The sequence below is a fragment of the Buteo buteo genome, chromosome 7, assembly GCF_964188355.1.
Source record: "Buteo buteo chromosome 7, bButBut1.hap1.1, whole genome shotgun sequence".
NCBI lineage: Eukaryota > Metazoa > Chordata > Aves > Accipitriformes > Accipitridae > Buteo > Buteo buteo.
This window is the reverse complement of record NC_134177.1, coordinates 9,143,555-9,171,545: the sequence shown is the minus strand read 5'-3', so window position 1 is coordinate 9,171,545 and position 27,991 is coordinate 9,143,555. Positions and strand designations below refer to the sequence as shown.

General features: G+C 39.8%; 1 protein-coding gene across 2 annotated transcripts; it reads right to left on the bottom strand.

Moving 5' to 3' along the window:
• Window positions 1–230: 230 nt before the first annotated feature.
• Window positions 231–27,069, bottom strand: MFN1 (mitofusin 1). Of its 2 annotated transcripts, none has more exons than XM_075031437.1 (18): window positions 26,936–27,069; window positions 26,261–26,382; window positions 25,281–25,416; window positions 22,264–22,426; window positions 21,465–21,589; window positions 19,180–19,288; window positions 15,904–16,011; window positions 15,038–15,191; window positions 14,841–14,908; window positions 9,968–10,089; window positions 8,309–8,435; window positions 7,906–8,010; window positions 6,820–6,922; window positions 5,612–5,841; window positions 4,943–5,098; window positions 4,223–4,419; window positions 2,766–2,900; window positions 231–1,847 (listed from the first exon to the last, which is right to left on the bottom strand). In XM_075031437.1, the coding sequence occupies exons 2-18, from the start codon at window positions 26,373–26,375 to the stop codon at window positions 1,778–1,780; spliced, it is 2,223 nt and encodes a 740-aa protein (XP_074887538.1). In that variant the 5' UTR covers window positions 26,376–26,382; window positions 26,936–27,069; the 3' UTR covers window positions 231–1,777. The 2 variants fall into 2 exon arrangements, with proteins under 2 accessions (XP_074887538.1, XP_074887539.1); XM_075031438.1 differs by lacking the exon at window positions 26,936–27,069 and adding an exon at window positions 26,576–26,594.
• Window positions 27,070–27,991: the final 922 nt, after the last annotated feature.

Below are 27,991 nucleotides of genomic sequence, written 5' to 3'. Positions count from 1 at the left end.
TCCTTCCTTTGTAAATTTGTAGCATTACTTATTTTCTCCAAAACCAAAACACTGAATTGATCAATACTGCTGCATGGCATGCACGACTTGCTTGTCTGCTCCAGGAAGCAGCTTTTTTAATTCAGCCTCAGTGGTTATGTCCTGTCCTATGCAGGGTATGCGCTACATGTGAGAGAGCTGTGGTTGTAGGTTTTCACCTTTGATGCAGCTGCCAAATAACTTACTAGAGCAAAGGGGTAGTATTTTTTTAATAAATAACTGTAGAACACATGCATGTAAAGTTTTATCTTGATACAATGTCCATAAAAATGCTCCAGAAAAAGAGCATTAATACACATCTGTAATCTCATATACAAGAAGGCTGGGCTGTTACTCAGTTTCGTATTTCAGTTTCCCTCAAAAACCTTGAGATTCCTCATGCATACTGCTAATGAAAGTTCCAAGAGAGCCATGCTTGTGCTAGCAGTCAGAAACAAACACCAAAATACAGTACAATGAAAACAGTGTTGTCTTCAAATAATTAACTGCCTCTAGCATTAGATGTTACTGCTATTTCTTTTTAAGATAGCCCTTACTTGCCAGAAAATAGCAAATCCCTAACTCTTAATTTTAAAGTTGAGTATTTCATTTAGTCATGTTAACAACTTCCATAAAAATATATAAATATTCTGAAAAGGCTTTCTCTTTTAAAATAAGTTATTCTTAAAAAGTCTAGTTAGAAAAAAGTAGGTGTTAAATAATTGCAGAGGCTTTGCACTGCTGGAGGTGAGCAAAGGTAAACTGCTCCAACACACCTGCCTTAAGTCTCATACCTGTAAGAGACCTGGTCTGCAGAACCAAGGGACTGCTCTGGATTATTGCACGAGTGAAAACTGTCAAACCCAGCCTCTCCCTGCTCTGGGAAGCCAGCAGTGGGAGCTCAAGGTCACGCCTGACACCCTGAGCTTCCCCAGCCAACCTGCAAAACCTGAGTCAAGACATTCTGCTCCCCAAATTCTCCTTGGCCTGGATGGATGCTGGCATGGTGGCAGTGACACACACCCGCAGCTCACCTGAAGGTGGGTTCTAGCACTGCTCTCAAGGGCAAATGAGCATTTCACCACCTGCAAAAAATCTGAGAAGCTTGTTGAAATAGGTTTATTTTTACATAATCAATGCCATCTTGACTGAATGTGGTAGCCAGAGGGGAAACTAGAGCCTACTGCATTTCATTAGTGAAGGCTTTGCAGTTTACTGTCATCTTTCACTTCCATTTGAGGAACTGCTGCCCAACACCATTTCATTTGCTTTCAAAACAAGTCAAGAGTCCTCTCCCCATGCTAGAGTTTGTACTTCCCTGGATTACACAAAAAAACATGCACACATGAAAAAGCAGCATCCTTCACCCCTGGCTAATTCCCAAGCAACTGAAAACAGGAGACACTGATAACTGTGATAAGCTCTCTCTCCCTGCATAAACTCCTGGATGCCAGGAAGCGAGACTTGCCACTGCTAAATACTAATGAAAACCAGGAAGTATTTGGGTCTTTATTGTCAAGTGCCCAAAGAAAGTTAGTGTTTAAAGATAATTTTTAACCCCAAACCAAATGTAACAGAGTACCCCAGCTCTTCAGTTTGTTTCACCATCAGAGTCCAAGTTTTCCAAGAATTAACAAGTGTAATCAAAGTAACATTTAAAATATAAATCATTTCATGTGACTCCACAGAGGAGAAGTGTCATCTGTAACATTTCTACTTTGTCCTACAAAGGATCAGCAGGAAAGTTAGCAACAGTGTTTTATTTACTCTTTTGAAGAAAATGTTTTGTAAAGCGATCTAATTCATTCTCAAGGTGAATGGCTTTATTTCTGTAAAACAAACAAAAGCAATGGATTTACTTCAATGCAGTAACATCACAAAGAAGGCAGAAACAACATCAGCATTTAATTTCTACTCCTCTGTTCCCGGAACCCACAGCCCTAAGAAAACCTAAACACAGGCTCTAGTCAGAGCCTTGGACGCTGCGAGTCTGGGACCTGACCAGGCAGCAGCAGAAGGCTGCCAGCCATTTGCCCCACGTCTCCTTTTCCCCAAAGGCTGTGCCAGGTCCGTCCGGGACTCCCGTGGTTCTGGCCTTTCCTTTCAACGTTTAACTTGGGAGAGGTTCTGCAATTGCAAGGAGGCCACTCAGCAGGGTTGAGGCAGGCCATTCCTGCAGCATACCACAGCACGGGGTACGCACCACGGGGCTAAACGTTCACCCGAGCGGGGTCTTGAACGCCCGAGGCCAAGAGGCAGCTTACAGCAGGGCAAAAAGAACATGAAGCTAAGGCTGAGGCTGCTCCCAAGTCCCTAAACCACCAACTGCTGGAAGTTTCTTTTCTGTAAACACCTACTACTGGAACGAAAAGAAAAACAAGGCTGCACTGAATGACTCAACGCAGTACAGCTGCTCTCCTGTTCTCCTATGGGGAGGGTTCTTTGGGAAGGTGCCACCCTAATTTACCTACAGAAGATTAATATTCTTCAGAAAGCCATCTCTCCTGTACAGTAAGAGAGACAAAGGTAAAGACAATCTAAGAATGAATATTTTTGTAGCTTTGCTCATTCACCTAGGTAGAAGCATACATTTATTTAACTTAACCAGAGCTGTTCAGTTATAAGTAAAGAAAATAGGTATTGCTGCATGCCCTTCCGCACTTGCACCTACCTCATTTCAACTTGAAAGTTAACAGCAAGCACCAGTCTCACTGAATTTGCCTGTGGCCAGTCACCCCCAGACTTACCTTAGCTGCTTGGAGTTGCTCTGTACGTTCTCCAGCTGATCTATTTCTTTGGAAAGCCTAGCAATTTCCTTTTCCAGGTTTTTCTGGGTAATATCCACCTGCTGACAGAGCCGAGCAAAGGTAGTGGCCATTTCCCTAAAAGGAAAACAAGTTTGTAATCATGATTTACAGAAGTCTATGTGACAAAAAATAAATAAATAAAACAATCACACGGTGTTGCAGTGTGCAGTAGAACACAGCAATCAAAGTCTCCAGCTGTTAAGGGATTATAGAATAGCAGAAAGCAGGAGAATGATGTATTTTTTTAAATTAAAAAAGAAACCTTAAACATACCAAATGCACCTCAGTCTATGCCAACATCATGTCTGGCAATTTTTTCATTGAGCATCAACAGGTACAAGTCTGAGATGGGGACTCCGGCACTAACACGTGCTGGAGCAGCCAAGTGCTCCCCCGTGCAGCTCCCCATGCCACGCCAAGCGCCCTGCTCATGGGGAACGTGAGCACGTGGCAGGATGAGGAGTGCCCCAGACTTGCTGAGGCACCCGATCCTACTTGCCTCCTCAGTCACCTGCTCCCCACCTGAGTTCCAAGACTCCTTCTTACACAGAGGGAAAGAAACCCAGTTACCACCCCAGGCCAGCAACCAGGCTCTCCCATAGGAGAGGAGATGTCTCCTCTCCTCTCTACTTCACCTCACTGGAGCATTGGTTTGAGTCCAGCTCTTCCATGTCCTCACAGAGACACACAGCTGCTGGACACAGGGATGATTCTCTTTCCTCTGCTGAAGCTGAGCTTGGTATTAGTAAAGTATTCCCTGGGCTACACAGGAGAGGTGTTCTGCACCCTGGTGGTTAGAGGTCTCATTTAGCAGGCCTAATTTTCTGAAATAATAATTTCATCAAAACAAACTGTTTCAACAGGGGAGGCTGAGGGAGACAATCACCCAGACATTACTTTGCAGAGACAGGTGGAAATGCATTTGGGAAAGAGACACAAAAAAAAAAAATGGAACAGTTCAGAAAGGCTCTTAAGTTCCTCTTCCACAGTGCAGAAGAGCCAGGACTGGCTGCACAGAACTCACCCATACCAACCCTGGAGGCAGAACAAATGCTCACCATTAAAGTGACTCGGGGCTGATTCAGTGCTAACCTAAAAGCAGACCAATTCAGCTTCCACGAGAACTGAACCAACTCCCGCATCTTCAAAGTAAGGTGTCGGACAAAGACAGTCTACATCTTAAGACTAACTCTCACACATACACACACAGAGACATATGTATTGACCTTTCCAGGCGGTAATTTCAAGAGAGTTTGAAACTCCCTCATAATAAATGCCAAGGGACACTAAAGCTGCCTTCCCACATCACGTACAGCCAATCCCCACTCCCAGGACAACAGTACCAAGCTGACATAATTTGCTATCCTAGTGAGGGGAACCACCAGTGTGATACTTACTGTTGCACCTGATGGCTGCAATTAGCACTTGTAAGACTGACGATCATCTGCAGCTTTTCAGTAGCATAGTTTACAAACTGCTGTTTAAAGGCTCTCTCTTTTGCTTTAGTCGTCCAAGTTAGTCTCTCATAAAGATATAACAACCCATACATACTTAAGGAAACTGAGATGAGTTTCCAGCCTACTGTTCTCCAAATCTGAAAGAGAGGATTCTTCATTAGCTTCAGTAAATTGCCCTACAGAATAAACTCTAATTCCACCGATTTTTTTAAATTTATCTGTATGGCCCTTTCACCAGATTAGTTTAAGGAAATATATTATTTCTGTATTATTATTGCAGAGCCATACAGCTATATTCAAATGAGCCGGAACCCCAGTGGCATGGAGAACATGCAGGTTACAGAAGCCTCATTGCTTTTTCATGAAGAAGGAAGGAGAAAGCAAAGCTCCCAATAAATCGAAACTGAATGAGGCACCATCAAATCATCCTTTACTTCAGAAACTGAACACAGACATATGGCATAGAGAATATGTCCAACTATGCTCAGAGTAATTAGACTAGTTTTCTCACTACAGATTGCAGGTATCCAGTGTACTACACACACTCATCTGGCCCAGTGTTAAGTCCCTTACATGCTTCACGTTACACCCCAAAGAGGAAAGACCAGTTTAATCTTTGCCATTGCTTCTAGTACAGTGAATGTTGCTAATACTACTTGCCACTCCGCCAACAACGATGATGCTCATAGAGGTCCGTGATGTCAGTGAAGCTAAACTCATTACCAAAGGAACCATAAAATCATCGTGCGATACGTTCTCTGGAGTTACGGCAGGAAGGCTGGCAGCAGATGGGGTGGTAGCTAAAGGACGAGGGATCTAGAAGAGGGGAATATGGCAGCCTGAGTAAAAAGCATTAAGGAACTACACAGCAGACTGGTTTTATTTTATTTTCATATATTCAGGGTTTGATTTACTTAAAGGAAACATTTCAGCACAGAAATCTGAACAATGCTCCTGATAAGCAGGGGAGGTTTTGACAGTTCCTTGCCCAACAGGGGACTGGGTTAGAATAAGGGTTCTACATAGGACTGGCTCTGCTGTAAGGATCCAAAAGTTACAAATGAAAAGGTTACCCAAAGGGTTCAATCCAAAGCAAAACAAAACTCAGGTAACAGCTGCAGAAAGTTTAGGAAAGGTTTTTTGTTCCATTCTAACCCTGAATATAATCCAATAAAAACAACTCTCACCAAAAATACTTCACACAAAGGGACTACGGGAAAGTAGCAGCAAGCATGTAAATAGTAGAGACAAACACAGTAAAAATCAATATATTCTCATCAAGGTAAAACAAGGCGCTTAAAACGTCAGCCTAATCTCTGAAGCACTCACTTGTAAGTTTGGATCTGCTAGTCCCAGTAGTACTCTCTGAGCTTGTTTAGGACCCAAGAAACGGTTTACAAGTGAAGTCCATCCCAAGGAAAAGTGGAACATGATATCCTCTTGAAAATCTGCACACAGGCTATGACAGTTTAGATCATAGCTGAGGTCAAACTTCCTGCACGGAATTAGCAAGTGGAGCTGATTCTGAGCACCAGAAGGCAACAATGGTTTCAGATTTTCTAGAAATAAAACAGAATAGTAAGATGAGTTAACATTAAAAGCTTTACAGCATATTCACAAGTAGCATCCTTGCACTGCTGAGCAGCTTTGTGAACTACAAGAATCTAAACTCGCCAATTTTTTTTATTTATTTGTAAAATCAGTGGGCATTTTAGCAGTATTAATCATAGCAGAGCAGGCAATTTATCACTCTGATAAAAGAAAAGTCACACAAAATCAGCTCATAGAGAAAGCACCACTGGAAAAAATGGTCAAATTAACTGAAAGACCTCTATATCAATAGTCAAAAGATAAGGATGGACTAAGAAAAAGTTGGTTTATCCAGCAGTTCTGTGGTGCCCTACAGAAAAGGCAACATTATTGCATAAGATGACAGAAGGCTTCACATAATTCCACGATCTAGCTCTGAATCTTTTATTACCAGAAACAGATCAGAAGAGAGACATGGATATGCAATAAAGTTACTACTTATTAAAAAAAGAAAAAATGGAATGCACAAATACTTTGTGAAACTATCCTGTTTTGCACTCAGAATTTGGAGGGACCTAGGAAGAGGATTATACTGCAGAAACATTATCTAACAATTAGTGTATTTCATATATCTGTTGTGGAAGCCAAAAGTTTAAATGGGTTTATAAAAGGATTAGACAAGTTCCCAGAGGACAGGTCTATTACTACTTGCTTAAGCCATTAATCCAGATGCAGTACCTTGGCTCAGCACTCCCTAAACTGAGGATGGATCACTATATTTACCCTGGTTCATTATTCTTCTCCCCAAGCATCTGTTACTGTTTAATATCAGAGACAGGCTACTAAGCTGAACAGACACTCAGTTTTGATCTAGGATGGCTTTTCCTTTATCATTTTATAATGTTAATGTAAAATCTCCATCAGAAAAAAAATTCTTTAAAAGCAAGTTTTCTTAAATTGTCTTCCTCCAAACAAAAGGTCTTAACACTCCTCCTTCCTCATCTTACCAATCATCTCCTGCTGTGACTGATGCATTGACTGATTGACTTCACTGGAACAACGATCAGCCAGGTTCTTTCCCAAACCATCTTCTATATGTTTGTTCAGTTCCTGAAGTTTCATAAAGAATAGATGCTCATCAATTTGTATTTAGCTAATCAATTACATTATACAGAGCATAAATATGTTAAACACTAAGCATTGTATTTAAAGTGGGAAGAAAACCACGTTACCATGCAAATACCATGCCTTAAAATTGCACACTGTGACTGAAAACCTAAAGGAACACAGGAAAGATTTCTCTAGGACTGTAATCATTAAAAGGCATATGGAAAAGTCTGTATTTTCGATAAACCGTGGCACTGAAAAGCATACCACTACCACACTGCCCTGCAAAGCCTTTACTGTCATCATTTGATGGAAGCCAATTTCACTGCTCTGCACAAAGATAAACCAATCCCATCAACTCCCACGGAGGTCTGCTCCGGACATTGTGCAGAGCCAGGACAGCATAGACTGCCCTGAAAATGCAGCGCTCCCAGCTGATCAACAAGGCTGAAATAGGTGGGAGTTACAGCAGTCATTCATTAGCAGCAAAGTCTGTGCATAAAAGGCAAACTTGCAGGTGTAAGCTCCTTTAAAATACTAAGTTTGAGGAGGAATTTATAGAAATTTAATAAAAACTGCCTTTTTTCCTTAAAAAAAATTTTAAAAAAAAATATAAAGTGTTCAGTATTTGCAAGTTCATTTTATTTTTGGATCTATTTCATTTTAGGAGTAGTGAAAATTGTTTATGCAAGGTCTTTATTCACTAGAAGTGAAGACCACAAATCAGGATGTCAGTTTCAGTAACCACTCCAGTAAAAGGACTGTTGAAAAAAACAGAATTAATTTCTTCCCCAAAACAAAGCAGAAAATATTTTTAACTGTTTCCAGTTTTAGGTTAGACAGAGATATGCATATGTCAGGAAGCAAAAATCCTGCAATGCTTAAACAAAGTGTCACATAAAATGCTACGCAAATTATGAAAATACAGAAGTAGAAATTAAAGGAAAGACAAAGAGCCTGGCTTCAAACCATGCAAGAAAACTTACCGTCTTATAGAGCTTCAATACTTGAGGAGAAGGGTGAAAATCTGAATAAAATTCATCAACTAAAACTGAAAGTCGGCAAATCTCATCAGTCATGGCAGAGGAGACCTGGAAGAATGTGGTAAATACATAAAATGTTTCTCCTATCTTTTTCAGCCAGAGTGAAAACAGACCACTGCATTGAGTCATTTATTGTAACAGTTAATTACCTGATAGTCAGGAAGGATTGCTATTTTGAAGGTTTTCTTTCTTTTTTTTTCTTTTTTTTTTTTTGTTTTCATATTGGAAAAGGAACATACTAGACATTTCAAACATACTTCATAAGATGGGTGGGCACCTAAAGGAGCTGCCTTACAGAAGAGACAACACTGGAATCAGGGAGATTTTTCCCACTGCCATTACTTACTTTATTTTCTACTTCCTCAGTAACACGCTTTATTTTTTCCTTAGTATCTTCTGTCAAAATGTTCAGCTGATTTCGAACGAAGTCCAATCTATCCTTCTGATCTTCTCGCTCTTCCATCGAATGGACTCTTAACATAGCAGAAAGGAAATCACCATCAACAGCAGGTATTCTCCCAGTAAAGAAACAAGCCCCATAATCAGGCAAGGACCACCTAACTGATAGTTTACTGAGCAGCCAAAAAGAATCCAAAGTGACAGCAGCTGAACAAAGCAGAGGCACTGCTTCAGAATGACTGCAACATAGGCATTAAATTTACAGGCACATCTAAAGGCTGCACTGATCGAACGTAACTCAAATTACTGGGTCTTGATATATTTACAAAAACAGCATTTGGAGTTGGAATTGTTACCATTGCACATAATTACAGCTAAAAAAGGTGAGGGGAGTCAGAGGCCTTTAATGCTTAGTCTATCCCGATTAAAAAAATTAAAAAAAGGATAAACCTGATCAAACCATCCTACTGCTGCTCACCAACACCACTCAACTATTCCTTAACAGGGACATGGGTCTGATGACCCTGCAAAGCAAAGGGGAGGTGGCAGAAACTAACCTTGTCACAAACAACTCTCTTCAGAAGTCCTTGACCTATCATTTAAGTAAAAATTGCTTAAAATCTAAAGCAGTTATATCTTGAAGGGCCAGCAGAAACATCAAACAGCAATTCAGATTAAGAGGGGTCACTACACAGGTTTTCGCAGCTTGATTGACAGAAAGAAGTAGAGTATCAGAATATTTTCAAACATTTCACAGCATGTTTTCATAGGATCTGACAAGGTGAGACAAGTTAGTATGTAAACACACAGTTTGTAAAAGCTGATATATTCAGGAAGATGAGTGTGTTTGACAGGCACAGTGGAGTCTGTTGAAACATAAAGACACACTATTAACAGACACAGAAAGGAGATGGATGGAAAGGATTAAACATGACAGCAAGTTCACTGCGTACGAGAGACAAGAGGTAGCAACAAAAGTGAGGGAAAAAAACCCATGCATACGCAAACCTCAAAGAATATATGAAACTAGCAGACAGTAAATGAGCTGCTATCATTAGCACTAAAAGGATTACATGAGCAAAGAGAGAATAAAGATATTTAAGGAAACAATCTGGAAAGCACCAGAGAGGTCAAGCTTCTGTTAGCTTGGGCTTTTCTCATCCCTTACAGTATTCTAAGCACTTGCAAATTAAAGCATCTACAGCCTCCCATTTATTTTCTCAGTTTTACCATTAACAAAAAACTTAGGTAAAGCAGGCCCACCATCACCTCTGAAATGCTGGATACAGCTAGAAAAGCTTAAAATTTCATATATTTTTGAAAAATAGATTTCAAAACCCACAGACTGCCTTCATAACTGTAAGTCAGTAATGAAGAATAACAAAGTAAACCAAGATCCCTATACAGAAGTCACAGACCAAGGACAAGACTGAGTGGTGCAAGTGAATAGTAGTAAGACTGACACGCCAGAGAGGTTCTCTATTTCTTACCAAGTGAGAAAAGTGAATTTTAAAATCCTTAATGGCCCAAGAAAATCACCAGCACAGAAATGGCTCCTCAGAGGATCTGGATAAACAAAAGCCAACCAGCCCTCCAATCAACCTACCTTTTCTCTGCTGCTGCTACGTTTATGGCGTCCATAATGTTTTTCACAGTATCTATTATCTGTTTAGCTCTGATAGTGTGCTGTTCAAACTTGGTTTTCACAGCTGACTGCGAGATACACTCCTGCGAGGGGCCCAAGCCACAACACATTACTGCAATTCCATGCCAACACATTCAGGAATTTCACTGTCAGAAAGCACACGCTGCTAATTTTACCATGAACTTAAACCAATAGGAAATAAAAAAGGGAGAAAAGTATATAGAAATTAAAAGACAACAGAACTGAAATCTCAAATGAGTCTATAGCAGCAAATCTGTACCTTCATATTCATTCACAGTAATGTGCATAGGTTTTTATGCTTTTAAAATAAATCAATAGTGTAAAGAAAAAAGAAAACTCAGATGAATAGGTAAGATAAATCTAGCTCTTCAGAAAGTTTTCCAAACTCTCTCTTCGGAATTATAAATGTCTACCATGAATGCTGGTAATATTGCCTGGCTTCAGTTTTCTTTGTTGCAATACATATTCTCAGTTTCAAGAAGCAGTTCTGTCAATAAAATTTGACATGCTTATGTCAATACTGACCACCCAGAACAAAATATACAATTAGGAATAAGAAACAAGGATTATCTCACAGGATAAAAAAAAGTTAAGTAGTCCTTAAAATATTAGCTTATTTGTAGATTATTGAAGTGTTAAACGAACAACTAGAGAACGCTCTAAAGATACCATTTGTAATCAATCTTCAATCTTGATATTGTACAGCGATTCAGAAACTACAGAAGACTGATTGAAGAGATATAAAAATGTTCAATCTGGGCAAAAGCAAATCAATTGTAATAAGCCATAAATTAAGACTTTGACTTTTTTCAAGCAACTGCACATCCTGACTTATGTAGCCAATTAAATGCTGTCAAAATTCAACCTGCACTAAGTCACCACAAAGTAGCAACATCTTCTGTGTTTGAGGGGAATCAAGCAAGCAGCTAGTTTCCTTATACCAGATCTATGGGTTTTTCAAATTGTTCTCAATCTATGGGTGCACCTTTCACAGCACAAACAGGTTTAGGTTGCTTTTAAAAGACTTGCCTGTGACCTTAGCATACACTGTAATAACAAATTTCAGCTATCTAAAAATAATAGATCAAAACAAAATAAACAAAAGGGGTAAAATATATTCCCTGTTCCTCGATGAAGCAGATCTAGAAATCAGCAATGAAAGGCCAGAGTTTCATAAATATCAGCACATTGTAAGAGCTAGACACAGAGGAAAGAGTCTTCCCAACATTAGTATGCGGTAGATAAAAGGATGACAGTCACTCACAACATAATCAGAAAATCCAAGTTAGAGCACTAGGAGAAACACAAAGGTTAGTTAAATGACTGGGAAAGATAAGAGTGGCACAGCAGCTGTTTTGCTGTTAGTCTGTAAACAAGTATTTATCAAAACAAAGAGAAAAGGTATGTTTCAACGGCATAACTAAAACCAGTTACCTTCCAGCCCACTTCCAGTATAGCAAGACAGTCTTTAAGTGCACAGCTTATTACATTCCCGTGCAGTGTTAGGGAAGGACTCTGCAGTAGTGTACTAATTCAGGCTCTGTTATTCACTCCAATTTACAGCCAGAATTACTATTCCACCCTGCCTCCCTCCTCCACTCCTCCCCACACCATTTCTGTTACCAGTTTTCTGAAGAAACTTGGGAAACACTATAATCTGATGCACAGCAGGGTTTGGTTTTATGTAGAATATCCTCCAAGGACTACTGCACACAGGGCACTGTGCATGCACTTCTTTGCTGTTTTGATTAGGCATTTCTATGTATCTCATTGTAAAATTTCAGAAGAAAGATACACAGACTACTTTCTCTTATTCCACAACACAAAAATTCAAAATTGATCCACTAATTCAACTCTTTCCTTTAAGACTGTGTAGCTTTTTTCCTTTGTTGCAATACAGCTGACATACATAGTAACATCTTTAAAGTTACTATATGAATCTCTAAAACCGTAATTTCACTACAGCTTAGAAGTGTTTCTAGTAATTCCTGGACCACTTTTTCTTTTAGCAACTTAAACCACCCTGTGCTTTGCAGAAGAAACATGTTGTATCTATTTTTGGAATGCCTTTTGCCTTCACACAAAGGCCTACATAAATGTAGTTACAAGGCTTTCAAAAGTGGTCCAAATTTTTCCCATATCACAACAAACTAGCAATGATGGGTTGTTTCTATATTATTTTTTTTAAAGTCTAGCTATACTGAGCTCATACCAGTCCTGGAATGAACAGGCTTTCTCATCAGGGAACTGATATTAAAATCAGGAATGTGGAAGTGCTGGAGAAATAACAGCTCCTCTTCTCAGCCCACATGGAAAAGAGGAAGAGGCCGTCCAAGTTTAGTGAAGACAAAAGCAGGGTGATAGAATCCAGGAGGAGCAAAACCAGCAGATATAGCCAGTGGGAACATGGAACATGTGGACGGGTTTATAAATTAGTTGATGAGATATCTTAGAGACATGAACTGGACAAAAGAGCACGAGAGATGTTTGGAAAGTCTGAGCAGGGCACCTGAAGAGGGACAAGGAGCTAAAGGCAAGACAGAGACTGAGGCAGGGAAGGAGTCAGTGTTTGATGAGGACAGACAGAAGCATCTGTGCTCACATCCCTTCCTTTTCACAGCCTGGAGTGTAATCCAAGTGTCTTGGGACTTGCAGCTCCTCTGTCAGGAAACAGAGCAAATGCAAAGCACTATAGCTAGAAGTGCTTAGGCTGTACTCATGGCTAAACAGCATGTGAATTTGGTCTAGCAGTGCATAAAGCATTGTATCAAGTAGGATTTCATTCCCAGACTAAACACAGAAAATTGTACCTGATGTACAACACTCTTCATCAATATATGAGCTGGTATAGCCTAGTGCTGGTAAACATAACTGACAACAATAGTATGCTGATGTCAGCTACTTTATCAGCTCAACTGACAGTAATTCGAGTATTAGGCCTGAAGATTTCCGACCTGGTGAACCATTTAAGTATCAGCCTTGCTTTAAAAGCAAATAAAATGCCATTAGAACTTAGGAAATTGCCCACAAAACCTGAATGTGAAAGAGGCTGCAACATCAGACACTCAAAATTTAAATTGCTTTGGCAATCTTAATTTAGCACATGTTGTCATGCTCTTTAAATGATGTGATCACACTCCTGTTCAAAACCATTCATTATGATTTCAGGATGAAACATGGCTGAGCAGGGAAAAACACTACAGAATCCACTCTCACTGTTGGGAGTTGGAAGGTAATGAAACAGATAATGTGAAAGAAGAAAAAAAGTTATTTAAGGCCATACAGTGACGTCACAGAATTGTTTTTTGTCCCAGCCTCTGCCTAAGAATCTTGTCATGGTTGTGACCTTGTGATGGATGTTTCTCGTTTTGGTGGCAAATTTGACACTGTGACATCTGATTTACAAACATGCTGAGTACTCATAGCATCACATCATTTAATAAGTTGTACATCCATCTTAATCTTGAAATATCCTAAGTGCTGAGTGCTTAACTGTAATTATAAGAGATTTTGTCAAAAAAGGTTTGGGTACAGCACATGGCAAAATATGTTAAAGAACAGTAACTGATTTAAAAGCTTAATTTCCACTTTTTTTCCTGCTGGTTGGAAGTTTCTTACTATAACTCTTAGGACAAAAATTACAAACAAAAACGCGTGTTTCGCTATAGCTAGTAACACAAGCAAGAAATGTCATGCCTCATGGACTCAGGCCCTGCTGGTATTCTGAACCAATCATTTCAACAATTCAGTCATCTATTGTAAGAGTGTGGATAAAGATTAAACTTCAGTCTGACATCTTCTTGCTTATGCAAGACTGAATCAAGCTATTATTTTAACACCTTTTTGATATACACACATCATCACGTAACTCAGTTTTGCTAAGGTCAAATGGGTTTGTTGTAATGCGAGAAGAAATACTTTTCAGAGGCAGTTTGATTTTTCAAAATCTACTGAACAAGGAATTACTGGTTCAGGCATGCAAGAGCCACCTTGAGCATTCGCTGTATACAAACTAGTCATACCGTTCAGGCTCATGTTGCATGAGATATGCTGATACATACCACACAGAACCATCGAAGCATACTCAAGATGCCTCCTTAAGATATCCAAGAATGGCTTTAATTAGAGTTATCAAATTCAGCAAGACAAATGGATCCTATCACAAAGAAATCACTCGACTGTCTAGCCAGTCCTACTTCTGAAGAAACTGTAAACTCCCAACTATAAATATAGCTAAACTGAGGTTGAAGGATGGATTCTGTACAGCAACAAGGATGCAAAAGGAGTGTTAATGTTCAGCGTATCAGAACTAAGAGGTAGATAATGGTGATAATTTCAAAACTCTGGCTTTAGAAATGCAAGTAAATATTTAGATTTACATTGATGAAACAGAATTTCTTACTATTTGTGTCCTGAATTACAATGATTAATCACAAAGCTACAACTCCAGAACAAAACAAGGCTTACTATACAGCAAACATTTCACCAGCTCATGGTTGTAAGTGATACACACCTCTCTAAAAGCATCATGTCTTTTTATATAGACTAGATTGGTATTGAGATCTCAAAACACGAGCTAAGAGTTTTGGTCCCTTCCCCCACTGAACAATACTTCCTTCCAACAACTACCTGCTACTCAAGGTGAGAAGAGATGAACAGAACCCATGGATAAGGGAAATCTGTCAGGTGGTTTGAATACCTTACACTCCTCCACCTGCTAACACGGGTAATGTTCAGTAAAATTAAGCTAAGCATAAGCAAAGGCTACCTTTGCACTAAAAAACAGGCAGTCTAAAAAGCCCATCATAAATACCTCAAATATCTGCTCAAAATGTTGAAATTCCTGGAATCTTGTTTGAAATCCTTCTGCAAGTGCTCCACCTGTGAAACAGAATGGACCATAAGGGAGAGAGCAACACCTCACAGCAGTGACTGTATCTTAAATATTTTTGTTTATCAGGTTTTATGATTTTTTTCTCTATTTGAGGAAAAGCAAGAGTTCCTACACACCACCCTCTGGCATTCCTTGGGCCTTCTGTCTCCTGGCACTCAGAACTTCTTTTGCTGAAACAAAAAAGATGCGATTCCTTGCTTCTACAGGATCAATAACCTTGAGCTCATCAACTAGAAAAGTCAGACAGCGCTCCATGTGCTGCCGACGGACCTAAGGAAAAGGTAAAAAGCTCATGAGAAAAACACAAAAATTGAGCCATCATAAAATGAGAATGTCAGAGGCAGAAACAGATGCTGAACAACCCCTTAGATAGCAGCTGCCTCCTAATCCTACTGATGCAGCAGCTGCTTTTAACCATTTTAACAGCCCTGGAAACAACAATACTTTCTTCTACAACTGTCTGTATTTATGCAAGTCAGAGACCTCAGTCAGTTACTGGGGTAACCACTTCATTCCCCATATACAGGGAAATAAGTATCACTGCAGGCTACTTGCCGTTGGGAAAATCTGAAGAGCCATCTAACATTCTACTTGACCAGCTACTCTATCTGTGTATACATATATAATCTGTACTCTCAGGCTACATTACCATTACAGAAATAAAAGGTAATACAAAGAAGATTTAAAACAAGCTTAACTGTGGAAGAAAAAGGTTCTAAACAAGCTTCCCATTGTATTACCTGCCTGCACATGTTGTAGTTTGAATTGCAGGTTGCTGTTTGCTCTGAACAAGGAGTAAGTTATTTCCATTTTCTGACCAAATAATTTACCCTTTTATTAATAAAGCAAAGCTGGTGTTTTCATAATAATAACTGTATTCCCTAGGTAATTTAGCACACTTTTATGCACATGGAGGCCTTTGCTTTACATGTATGTATTTAAAAAAAAAATCAACCCAAATAAGAGCCATCAAGTCACTCACATCTTCCATATATTCTGGTTCTGATGCGGAGGCATCCCACCTATTATTCAAGATGAAGATGTTTGGCTTGGAAAGTCGTTCGTTCACTTTATGGAAAAAATGTTTTTCCTAAGAATTAAAGCACAAACAGAAAACTCCCCAGACATCCAAACCAGAGTCATGCATTCTTCTGTAACAGATTCTTTAGTTAATCCAGCTTTTTAAAAGTTTATTAAAAAGAATTCATTAGCATTAAACCCCCACAGATATCCAACACAAAAAAGGCTTATGATAGTTCAAAAGTCATCAAATGTCTTGAAACTGATGCCAATGCTAAAAGTCAAAAATACTGCAAGCTTCTCTAAAAATAGGTACAAATACAAATTAAGAAATCATCCAAAAGAAATAGTTTAGAAAATACTGGAAAATAAAGTCTACTCTTCTATAAATCTATCACATCATTCAGTGACTTTTTTTTCTCCTTCTTTCACTTTATTATCACAAAACTTCATTTCCTTTGATACTTCTAGCCCTCTATTAAATTTGTTTGCAATTTTGTGACACTCAGAATATTGCTGGGGAAGAGAGGAAAGGAAAAAGAACACACAAGACATGACTGCATCTGCTCATTTAATTTTTTAAATAAGACACCTGGCTAAAACTGTGAAGTCGTCCTTATTTCAACTACCAAGATGCTTCTGTTCACCCTGCCAAATCTGGTTTCTATATCCAGAAAAACATCCTCTGACTGTATTCTTCAACTAGACAATGTCACCTTGAACTACAGACAAGTTACATTTCCTTTATGAGGATGTACGGCTTGAGCGACAGGAAAAAAGTCATTGCTGAATGTTTTAATTTTAAAAATAAGACATGCATGTACCTGAAAAATGTATTTAGGTCCCTTGCCCGTACCTACCACCCATCATTGCTGTTTTCATAGTCATAATGGGTAAGTCGTGATGGAGTGAATCCCCACTCAGCACAGCTGAAACAGAAGAGACCTCTGTGCTGCCATAAGCTTTTTGAGTCTGCAGCAGGACACCACTACATACTCTGAACACAACACTGGAGATACGTTAGTCTCCATCAGCCAGGGAGTTAAGAATGAGCAAACAAGATTACTGTTGCAGAAATAAGAACTTTGAAGAGAATTTATGAAGGAATACTAGAAAAATCACGTTCATGCAAAAAATCTGTGGTTGTGTAGCAGCTGCCAACTATTCTCAAACCTGTTATGGTAAGAGGTAAAAATAACATCTAAGGAGGATGAGAACATAGTTATCATATGCTTTACCTGAACGATAAACTTGTATAGATAAAAAAATTACTATTTGCCACAATGCAAAGCAAAATACAAATGCTCTAGAGCAGTTACATAATTGTTAAAGGCAACTTCACTTGTGTCTACCAAGCTGAAAAAATTAAAAAGGAGAAAAAGAGCTGTTTACTGAGCCAAAGCCTCAGTTACAACCAAGATCTACTTCCTTTCCCTCCAATATACACCCTGGACACTGGTGATTTCCAGATCCTAGTGAAAACAAGGTGCTCAGTGTTAAGTGAGGATTTATGGGCATGGCAACCAAAAAAACCTCAGCAAGACTTTAACGCTTGAAACAAATTGCAAGACTAACCTATTTCTATTTAGCAGCTTTCAGCCATGCCTGACAAGGAACAAAGACTGGCCAAGAATCCCATCAAAAACCAGAGTAGCACTTCTGTGACTGAGTGCTTGGAATCAGACAAACACAAAATTAACAGAATCTTCCAGCAGACATACAGCCTATTCGTCTTTCCTGCATGTTTATTATCTTGGTCAGATTGTTAATGGTTCATTTTCCTGAGTGAGAGAACCAAATCAAATTTGGCCATTTCTCTGCTACTTTATTACACCAAACTGAAATATGGCACACAAGTCCCTATTGTTTCTGTGTTTCTATATAGTAATGAGATGTTCACTGAAACCCAACCTTTTTTTCATCCTTTTTTTTTTTTTTGATTAAAAAAGCCCCAAACCCAAAACTATGGTATGGACATAATGTAAACAGCTTCTAGACTCCCTCCATACTAAAAGCCAAAAAGCGTCCCTCATGTGAGACAATGGAGATGATAAAGCCACAACTGTGCTAAATCCTCTCTTTGCCTCGGATGTTGTCAGAATTTTCTTTTTGTCCCTTTTAAATCACATCTCTTTTGTATTTGAGTCTTTGTGAATTTGGCTCAGAAGATGGAATGTAATGTTTTTAAACTCATTTTATGTTCTGAGATTTCTACCAAACTATTCTAATTTGCTAGAATGCAAGGAAATACTGTCTTTGTACATTCAGTTCTTTGTTGTACTAAAAATTGCCTCAATAATTAGAAAGCTCAGACACTGCATGTCAGACCTACACTCAGAAAAATCAGAGCATTTTATTTGTGTGCAGTAGGCTTAATAGAAGTCTTCAAGACATTTCTCAGTAGCATTATGCTATGTTCTGCCAGTCACACTTCCAATAAATTAGAAACCTTATATTGATATTGTTTACATTCACAATACTTAGTTTAGTGAAAACTGGAGATCATTACAAAACTAAAGCAAATCTTTGGTCTTGCATTTTGAGTATCACAACAGCTCTTCTGGCCACCTTGCATGCTCTCCTTCTACAAGTCATACAATATTTAGCCTGCAAGGTATACAGAAGTCTTCTCTCTCTTAAAAAGGCTTTATAGAATAAAGGTGTTAAAACATCTTCAGCTCTCCATGTTGCACAGAACCATGCAACATGAATGCTTATTGCCAACATCTTCAGAAGAAACACAGTCCAATGAGGGGAACCTGTAGCACTTGTCCACAACACAAGGTCTGTCAAGGGAATTCATCCTCTTCTGAGACAAGAACACAAGAGGAACAAGATAGAAGTTCAACTTCCTTTACGTACTTTGTGTATTTTACTAAACCTCTGGATAAGAAAAACTCTGTAATTTATTTCTTTGATCATACAAGTGTCTTCAGCTAACAAATACCGACAAACTGTAAAGCAAGACAAGCACTACATCACCCATTTATCAAAAAAGAAACTGAGCTAGAAAGGATAAACGTGATGCTCAAGTCAAAGTAAAGCTGGTGAGAAACTTGGATCTCCTTTCTCTAGTGAGGGATATACATTATTTCTTGCCTCCCACCCCCAAATCCTATTCATAAGATCTAAGTGCAATGATTCATGAGAGCTTCAGTAAAGGTCTAAGAGAAGCCACTTCAGTTACCGAACTGCTGAATATTTAAATGAAGTAACGTAAAATCATTGCACGTCATACCGTGTTCATGAGAGTTGATTCGGAATTGGCAACCAAGACAAATACGTCAGCATCTAAGCAGAACTTGTCAATCCAGCTGTCTAGTTCTGTAGTGACATCTGTGCCCGGGCTGTTGAGAATAAAAAACACAAACTCATATTTACACAGCAAAGGAGTATTTGATTTTTATAAACTGATAAAAATAAAAGTGGGACTGGGCATTGTAAGAAGATACAAAGCTTTATATCTTCAGGCTGATGCCTACCTCAAGCTTAAGGAAAACATAGCAAAAGCCAATTACCATTTAGCATTTATCAGTGTCCTGGTTTCAGATAGGACAGAGTTAATTTTCTTCTTAGCAGCTGGTACAGTGTGATTTGGATCTAGCGTAAGAATAATGTTGATAATGCACTGATGTTTTAGTTGTTGCCAAGTAGCACTTATCACAAGTTAAGGATTTTTCAGTTTCCCATGCTCTGCCAGCGAGGAGGTATACAAGAAGCTGGGAGGGAGCATAGTCAGGACAGCTGACCCAAACTAGCCAAAGGGATATTCCATACCATAGAACATCATGCTCAGTATATAAACTGGAGAGAGTGGGCCAGGAGGGGTGGATCACTGCTCAGGCATTGGTCAGCAGGTGGTGAGCAACTACACTGTGCATCATTTATCTCTTCTTGGGTTTTATTTCTTTTAATTGTATTCCTTTTCGTTACTATTATTATTATGTTTTATTATTATTGTTAGTAGGGTTTTTTTTATTTATTTAGTTATTAAATCGTTCTTATCTCAACCCATGAGTTTTACTTTTTTTTGATTCTCCTCCCCATCCCACTACGGGGGGGTGGGGGGGGAGCAGTAAGCAAGCAGCTGCAACGGGTTTAAACCATGACAATCAGTTACTCACTCACTGGACCATCTATTCATTCCAAAATGCAGTATCTAATGAAATCCAGGCAGTCTTACAGAATGGTCCCCCTCCCTGTATCCTAAGTTTTATATTTGTTCATAAAATATTTTATCCATTAATAAAGGCCTACTTTAAAGTGATATGCTATGCAAGCAGTGCATAGATTTAATAAGAAACTAAAATTAAGTTAAAACTATAGTGCTGTCCAGTTTTTAAAAAATAAGTGGAATATGAGTATTAGGTCATCTTTGCAACACGTCAATTATTGCTCATTCAAATATTCTCTATTTAACAATAAAAAGATTATTTTCTCCTTCCAAGCACCTGTTCTATCAGAATTCAAACTTTTCTTTTCCCTTTACAACTCACCTTTAGCAATCAAGACTGTGCAGATCAAATCATGCCTCATATCATACCTATGCAAGGATCCCTTCCAGGCTTCCAGCATACTTGTGCTATGCATGTGTCCCCAGGGAGACAGCACAACTGCATAAGCTTAGAAGTCCAGCAATGCATCAAACCAACCAGCTCCCTGTGCCAGCTGGGCTGGCTTTCTGTATGACTAACACAGGACCTAAGTTTGCACCCAAGAAAATGACAAACTCCCAGTGATTTCAAAAGTGCAAGATTAGAGATGCAACAAAAAGCACTACAATTTATCAGAATATATTCTGGTTGTTATTTTGCTGGATATGAAGAAATCATACTTATGAATTCACTCATACTTGAGTGAATACTCTTAAATTCAATCTATATTGATTCACACATTAGGTATAGATCACCTAACAGTTTGAAAAAACATTACCAGGTCATACCTCAGTGGCCAGGAATATGAACATCTGACATACACAAAGCAACAGCTTTCAGAACTCTTTAAATACACAAACCATAGGAAATGCTAGCCCAACACATAGGCATACACAGCTGACAGTCACAGTTACATTTTGAGGTCACCCATTACTTTGATATGTACTCTTATCAGAAGCTTTTAAAAATGAAGTCCAGATTGCTTACACTTCATATGATCAGTCCGAAGTGTTTAAAGACAGGAGATGGGCAAGAGGTTGCTGCTGCAACAACCCTATTCACAATTCCATACTGTTTTTTTTTTAAAGGTAGAAGCGTCCTCAGCCGAACCCTAGCCCCTTATGCAGCTCAATCACAAGACACTGTCTGTTCCAACTGTTACAAGGCCAAAATCAGTGGGGTCATGACAGGCAGCAGTATACACAAAAGAACAAACCCTGTACTCTCAAAAAAAAAACCACCCCAAAAAACTTTCAATAATTTTGCAACCTAACAACCAAAACACAATCAATCAGTAAACCAGTCTTTCTTCTAAACATTGTAATGGCTAATTTATTTAAGAAAACATTTACTAAAACAGAAAACATACCTGTCCACTAAAACCAAATCATCTCTCAGCAGGGCACACTTTGACTTGGGCCAAAAGACATGGACGAGACAGCCAGCTTTCAAATCTTTATCCATGTGAAGTGCATGAGCAAGCTGATTGACTGTCTATAAAGAGCATAAAGAGAAGACAAATATGAATATGCACCACAAACAAGCCTGTAAACCAGTCTAATTCGCTTCTCAAGCAAACCTGGGCAGGATCTATCTTGAACAGGGTAACGGTGTTCATACTTCCTTCTGGTGAATATTTGTGATTTTTTTTTAATTTTTTTTTAAGCTCTTAGACTCAACAACACCTAAAGAACAAGTAGTGCCTTGAAGCTCAGACAGGCGTTTCTCTGGAGCCACAAAGTGGCATTCCCCATGGGGTTAAGAGTGTGTGATACTGAGCGGGGTTAGAGTGCGTGATACTGAGCGTCATCATGAATTTGCCTCAGAGGTTTAACATATCAATGTGAGCAGTTAAATCAGCTAAGCACTATAATGCCAAATGAGAGGCACGTTCCAAATCCTTAACAAGTAACAGAACTTACTCTCAGTCCTATAAAAATAAATCACTCGACATATGCTACGCTACAAGACACACATTAGTTGTTTCTCTGAAATAGCCAAGAAAAATTGCAAAGTAAACCATTTTAGTTTGTTGTTCCCTCCTAAATAAGAACTTAAAAATGCAGAATAGTTAACCTTATACTTTTGTTAGCCCTGACATCGTTGTTAAAAATCTTTTGAGAAGATAGTTACTGTGAAAAGTAGCATTAATCATTCAAAAAAAGTACCTTGACACTCTTCTTTTCATCTGATCCTTCTGTCATAAGATAAGCCTTATCACCATCCGTCCCTTCCACACTGAGGAAGCAGTTTGTTGTATGGCCAATCCCACTAGGAAGTACCTTATCCCACAGCATTGCATTAATGACTGAACTTTTCCCACTGCTCGTTCTAGAGGGATAGAAAATAAAAGCACTTTGAGCACAGTACAGCAGCATTAAACACACACCTTTGTCTCGAACTGAATGCACTCCCATTTAATTGCATCAGACCCACACACTGCAAGCTGTTTCGGGTGATAGAGCTTCAAGCCAGTACAGCATAGCTTGCCAGAAAAGAATAGGCAGTGCAGGAAAATTTCATCTGAATAGCAGGTCCAAAAATATTTCTTGGTATCAACATTACCTATCCAACCAAGAAAACCAAGTTTCATTTGCATAACACATACTGGCTCAACAAGCCCAATCTGGACTGCTAAGTATGCTTTATCTGGTATACTTCAATCTGTGTAAGGAATTTGTAAAAGGTATTAACTCAACTTTGCTACACCAGAAAAAGCATCTAGCATAAAAAGATGCCTTAGATCAACTTAGAGCAATTGCTAAATCACAACACACTGTCCCACGTAAGGGGGCAGCCTGCCCTCTTCTTTATGCCAGCCCTAGCATTCCTGTAGAAAAGAACAGATTGAAAATATATGTAACATTTTGGGCAGAATTATGTTCTGATCAGACAACAATTCCACGTTCCCGCTCACAGCAAAGCTAAAGGAATTCCAGGGATGCTGGAGGAGGACATGAGGAGAACACTGCATAACAGGGGCAGGAAGGACTACCCTTTATGGTAGCAATCAAGGTGACTCCTTAAAATGTCTGTGAAATTACCACCTGAGCAACTTAACCTGTCTTTAGAGAAATATCTGATTTTTACCAGTCAGAAAGGAACTGCTGCTTCTGATGGAGTCTTCTAGGCATGAGATGAGGTACAAAAGGAGCACTGTTGTACTACTGCCTACAGACACGTTTCATAGCATTGCTGTCTGGGAATTCTCACCACAGGCAGCAATGACAACTCAGAACAATTAAATGGATGATAATCTTAACTGAATGAAGATACCTAGAGTTAGACGGGAAACAATGTGCAAAACAACCTCAAATTTATTTCTTGTGCGTGATCCTTATAAAGCAAATGCTGTCTCTAATAACAGAACTTAATCTTGTCTTTATTTCAGAAGGAAGAGGTAGCTAAATTAATCAAAACCCTGTTGATTAAAAGGAACTGGTCACCAACTCAAGATTCTGCAAGAACTTGAAGCTCTCAGCAATGTCCTACTTCACATAACCCTCTACCCTTCACCCATAAATATTTCGGGTTTAACTATTACACAACAGTATGAAGTTACATACACTATTAACTCATTTTTTAGCTACTTCTAGAAAAAAGTTCACTACTCACTGTACAACAGTTTACAGATGTATTCAAAGTGTCAGAGAGTTAAGTTCTTTTTCCTGCTCTGAACTTCCGCCTTTTGCAAAATCAACTTTTAACTTTGTGAAATATCAAGGCTGAGATATAACTGATTTCTTTATCACTGATCTTTTACTGTTTTTCTTTAAATAGCTGAACTATTTTTAGCAAAATGAAGGTTAAGAACTTTTAGAACTAAAATATGAAGATTCATACTCCAGGAAAAAAAAAAAAGTAACCACATGCTTAATTTTAAGCACAGAAAAATCAATTTTCCTGAAGCAAAGTGGACTAACAGGCCCCAGACTGACCAGGCACATAAAAGCATTTGAAAGTACTGGAACCATAGTCTTTTAGAAGGACTTCACTATTTTATATCTGACTTCACATTTGGTAAGGCAGATTTCCATAATCTTTCTACACCCTCCAAATTTTATAGGAGCAGAATGGCACAATGTTTGAAATGCAGTCATTTATTGGAAGTGCTAAGACCCAATCAAAATTTCACACTGAAAACTTAAGACTTTTCCACTAAGATGAGACTGAAATGCAAAATGCAACACATACAAGCAGAGACACATACAACCTCAGTGCTTTGGGTCTATAGACCTGACAGCTTCTCTTTAGAATACTACTCATGTAGTAACACATTTCAGGTGCCAACAAATACCTTTCTTTCTAACTGCCTTTTTTCCTGTTGCAAAAAAAAAAAAAAATAGTTGAGACCATCCCAAGCTGACCGACACTAAAAATTTTCTAATACTGAAAATACTTCTTTTTTTTTTTTTTTTTTTTTTTTTTTTTTTAAGATCAGAAGTGAATTTAAATCATCCATAACCTTGGAAATATTATCTAAACATGCAAAAGGTTTGACACTTGGTCTGTAGTAATACCGCTAAGGACTGTGAAATAGAACTTTTCCTAATTAGTGATTCAGGAAAGCAGAAATTCATAGCTTCATTCAGATTGATCTGTAAGCTGTACAGTACACTGTTACTGTTATCCCTTTTAATCATCACACAGATCTATCAGACTAATGATACAACCAACAAGGTAACTACCTCTGTCTATTTTTCTTCAGCTGCTTATATATGGAAACATAAACAGCTCAAAGTTTAGTTTTTCAGTACTTGTGATCAAACACAAACAGAAGTTCTTAACAGTAATAGTCCGGTAAAACAAAGCTATTAAATAAACAAACCCCATGTTAAAAAAAGAAAAGCCATTCTAGAGAAGATGATGACAAACTCAGACCTCCCTAAATCAAATAACGGATCTATACAGGATAGTTATTTTACAAAGTCTATCAGTGAAAGACATGTAACAAGACATACATAATTAATCTACAGTCACAAAGCAAGATGGCATCAAAGAAATACTCAACATCAATTAGATAGGTGTGAACATGGTTTTATGTATTATATTTCAAATAATAATTCTATGATGAAGCACTAATTCCAGTGCATCTACATTAGAAATATGCACACTAAGCTCTGCAAGAGAAAAAAAAAACAACCAAACAAACATCAAATTAGGTTCTGGTAATTCTGTTCATTACCTGCCAAAAAATGCCACTTTCATGTGTCTCCGTGAAAGCACCTCACCGATGACTGCTAACTTATTTTTATATGCCTGTATTTTTTCCAGTTCGTCTTCTGTTGCTACACGTTCAAGCTCTGGGTTCTTGTATGTCGCTATACATAGAAAAAGAGTAACATAAAAACAATCATGTACAGCGTATGTGCTCCCGGATACAGGATAGAGATTATCAGTACTTCACATACCAACAAAAATCTGTGTAAGTCTTAATTATACAGTGGTAATAAAACAAAACAAACAAAACCACACTATAGACACTGATATTAGCCCTTGTCATTTGAGAGCTCCACCACAAGCACTTGTGAAATTGTGACATAAATCGCTTCAGGTTAATCAACAATCTAACTGCTGGATTCAATGACCCTGTGACCACAGCCTGCTGCGCTGATGCGCCCCGCTCTTTGCGACACCTGCCTCCTTCAGAAAAGAAAGCTGGGACCTCTCATGGATACATCAACTAGGCTGGGCTGTCTTCTCCCTGCAGAGCTCACAGGGGTGATGAGCAACCAACTCCATGTGGCGACACACACGCCTCCGCTAAATGCTAAAATGTCTGAGGGTGTAACCAGTGGTTCTTTGCATTACATCATATTGATCTACTTTCCCACTGAATAACGGGAGAACCTGTTTGTCCTCTCTTCTATACAAAGGAAACTGAAACAGGACTATAAATGTTGGAGTGGTTAAGCCTTCACCATCATGGAAAGGAGCTAGGCTACCAGCCCAAGCAACGCAATCAGCTTTTCATATAAGTAACTATGCTAGGCATTCCTGCTAGCCTAAGTTGAAAAAGTCAACACCTAATGAAAAACGTGACTGTTTCTGAAGGCGTATGTTTATGCAAACAACACGCTGATATATATCATAATGTACATGACGCTGCTCTAAAACATATTCAAAGCAGCAGACAAGGCCCTTGTGTTTAAGATGAAAGCTCACCTTCCACAAAAGTTGCTCCTTCAGAGACATAGTCCAGCAGCTGGTCAAAGATGGCAGTGATTGTCTTTTTAGCCAGCACGAAGTGTTTCAGCGGAGAGACGGTAGCTTCTGCCATTATGCAACTGCAACGAAAGTTACATAAAAGTGACCAAAATGCTCGGTATGCTCATCTCCATGAAAAACCATGTGCTTCTCACTCAGTCATTCAAAAAAAAACCAAACAAAAAACTCAACCCAAAACCCTAAACCCCAACGAATGCCAATAAGCTCGGTTTCCGCTGGGTTTCTTCCCCTGACAAACTCTCCTCCCCTCACCGCACGCGCCGACCGCAGCTCACGAAGCCAGAGGACAGGTCTGCACCGATGTGGTGCGGTCCGTCCTCGAAACACCAGACTTTCCCCTCACAAAACGCGCCTCACGCCCTCTCCACCGCTTGGAGGTCAGCGCTGTCCCCTCGGCCCAGCGAGGACTGGCCCGCGGCTACCCTCAGCAGCCCCAGCAGGCCCTGCCCCCGCCGCCAGGAGGGGAAGGTGCCGCGGCCGCCCGCCCGCCGCTGAGGGAACGGCGAGGACCTGAGGTGAGCGCGGCCCCGCGCGGCGCTCCCGGGCAGGGCGAGGGGTCAGGCCGCAGGGGCAACGGGCGGCCCGCGGCCCTACCCGCCCCCGGTCACTTACGCAGCCCCGGCTCGCCCCGCCGGTACCCGGCAACCGCCGCACCGCTGGCGGGGCCCTCGCCGCCGCCACCGCCGCCTCCTGCTGGCCCGCCACCGCCGGGACGGGGGCGGACATCGCTTCCGCTTCCGCCTCTCCTCACCCCGGATTCGCCGGGGGGGGGGGGGGGAGGTCGGTCGGCCGCCATTTTTACTGAGGGCCCAAAGGGGCGGGGCGGCCGCCATCTTCAGCGAGGGCAGAGGAGGAGCGGCGAGAGGCGGCGCGGCTGGTCGTGAAATGGAGGCGGGCAATACCCCCGCGTCCCGGCCCGCTGCCCCTCGGCTGCGGGAAGAGGAGCCGGGTAAGTCACCCGGGGTCTGCAGACGCCTGTCGGGCTGTTCGGAGGGCGCAGCGGGAGGCTGCGGGCCCCGTGAGGTGGAAGGCGTCCGAGCTTAGGCAGGTGTCTGCCCCGTGCACCTGAACGATCACCGCGGGCTCCGTGCCCTTCAGCGTTTTCACGAGGATCTAAAACAAAGACAACGAAGCGTGACTTTGGATTCCTGCGTACTGTCAGCACCGTGGTTTAATCAGTCAGCTAAAATGACAAACGCTAAGTACTTTCAAGAGTTAAAAAGCACTGATAATTTATACATTTGATACGAGAGTGTAAGAAAATGAGAACAACCACAAACAATGAAACTCAGTGACACTTGAACAAGCATTATAGAGAACACATTTGAGAATTACTACTTTGCTGTATTTTCTTACAGTAATTGGCCAGATTTAAATTTTGTTTTGAAGTCAACAGAATCTTTCATATAAAAATGTTCTTTTGTTCAATAACAAACATGATCCAGGAAGCTGAAATACACGACACACATCTAGCCTGAAGGCTCAAAAGTCTGAAAAGCAGAGAATCAAATACAAATTACTTCCCAAAACCATCTCGTGATTTTGTACAGCTTCCAGTTAGAATGCTGTTCCTGAAGTAGATTAACCTTGCAGGTAGCAGTGTAATGAACAATGAACAACTGAATTTGATATATATTGAGTAGTGCAGAGAAAAAAACCCTGGCATAC

Bases quoted from the DNA above. Each gene is read 5' to 3' on its own strand.
- MFN1 (XM_075031437.1), bottom strand. From the start codon at position 26,375: ATGGCAGAAGCTACCGTCTCTCCGCTGAAACACTTCGTGCTGGCTAAA. The intron at 19,289-21,464 runs GTATGTTTTCTG...TATTCTCAACAG, and splicing joins GATTTGGTTTTAGTGGACAG to CCCGGGCACAGATGTCACTA. The intron at 2,901-4,222 runs GTAAGTATCACA...TTTTCCTTTTAG, and splicing joins TGCAGCCATCAGGTGCAACA to GGAAATGGCCACTACCTTTG.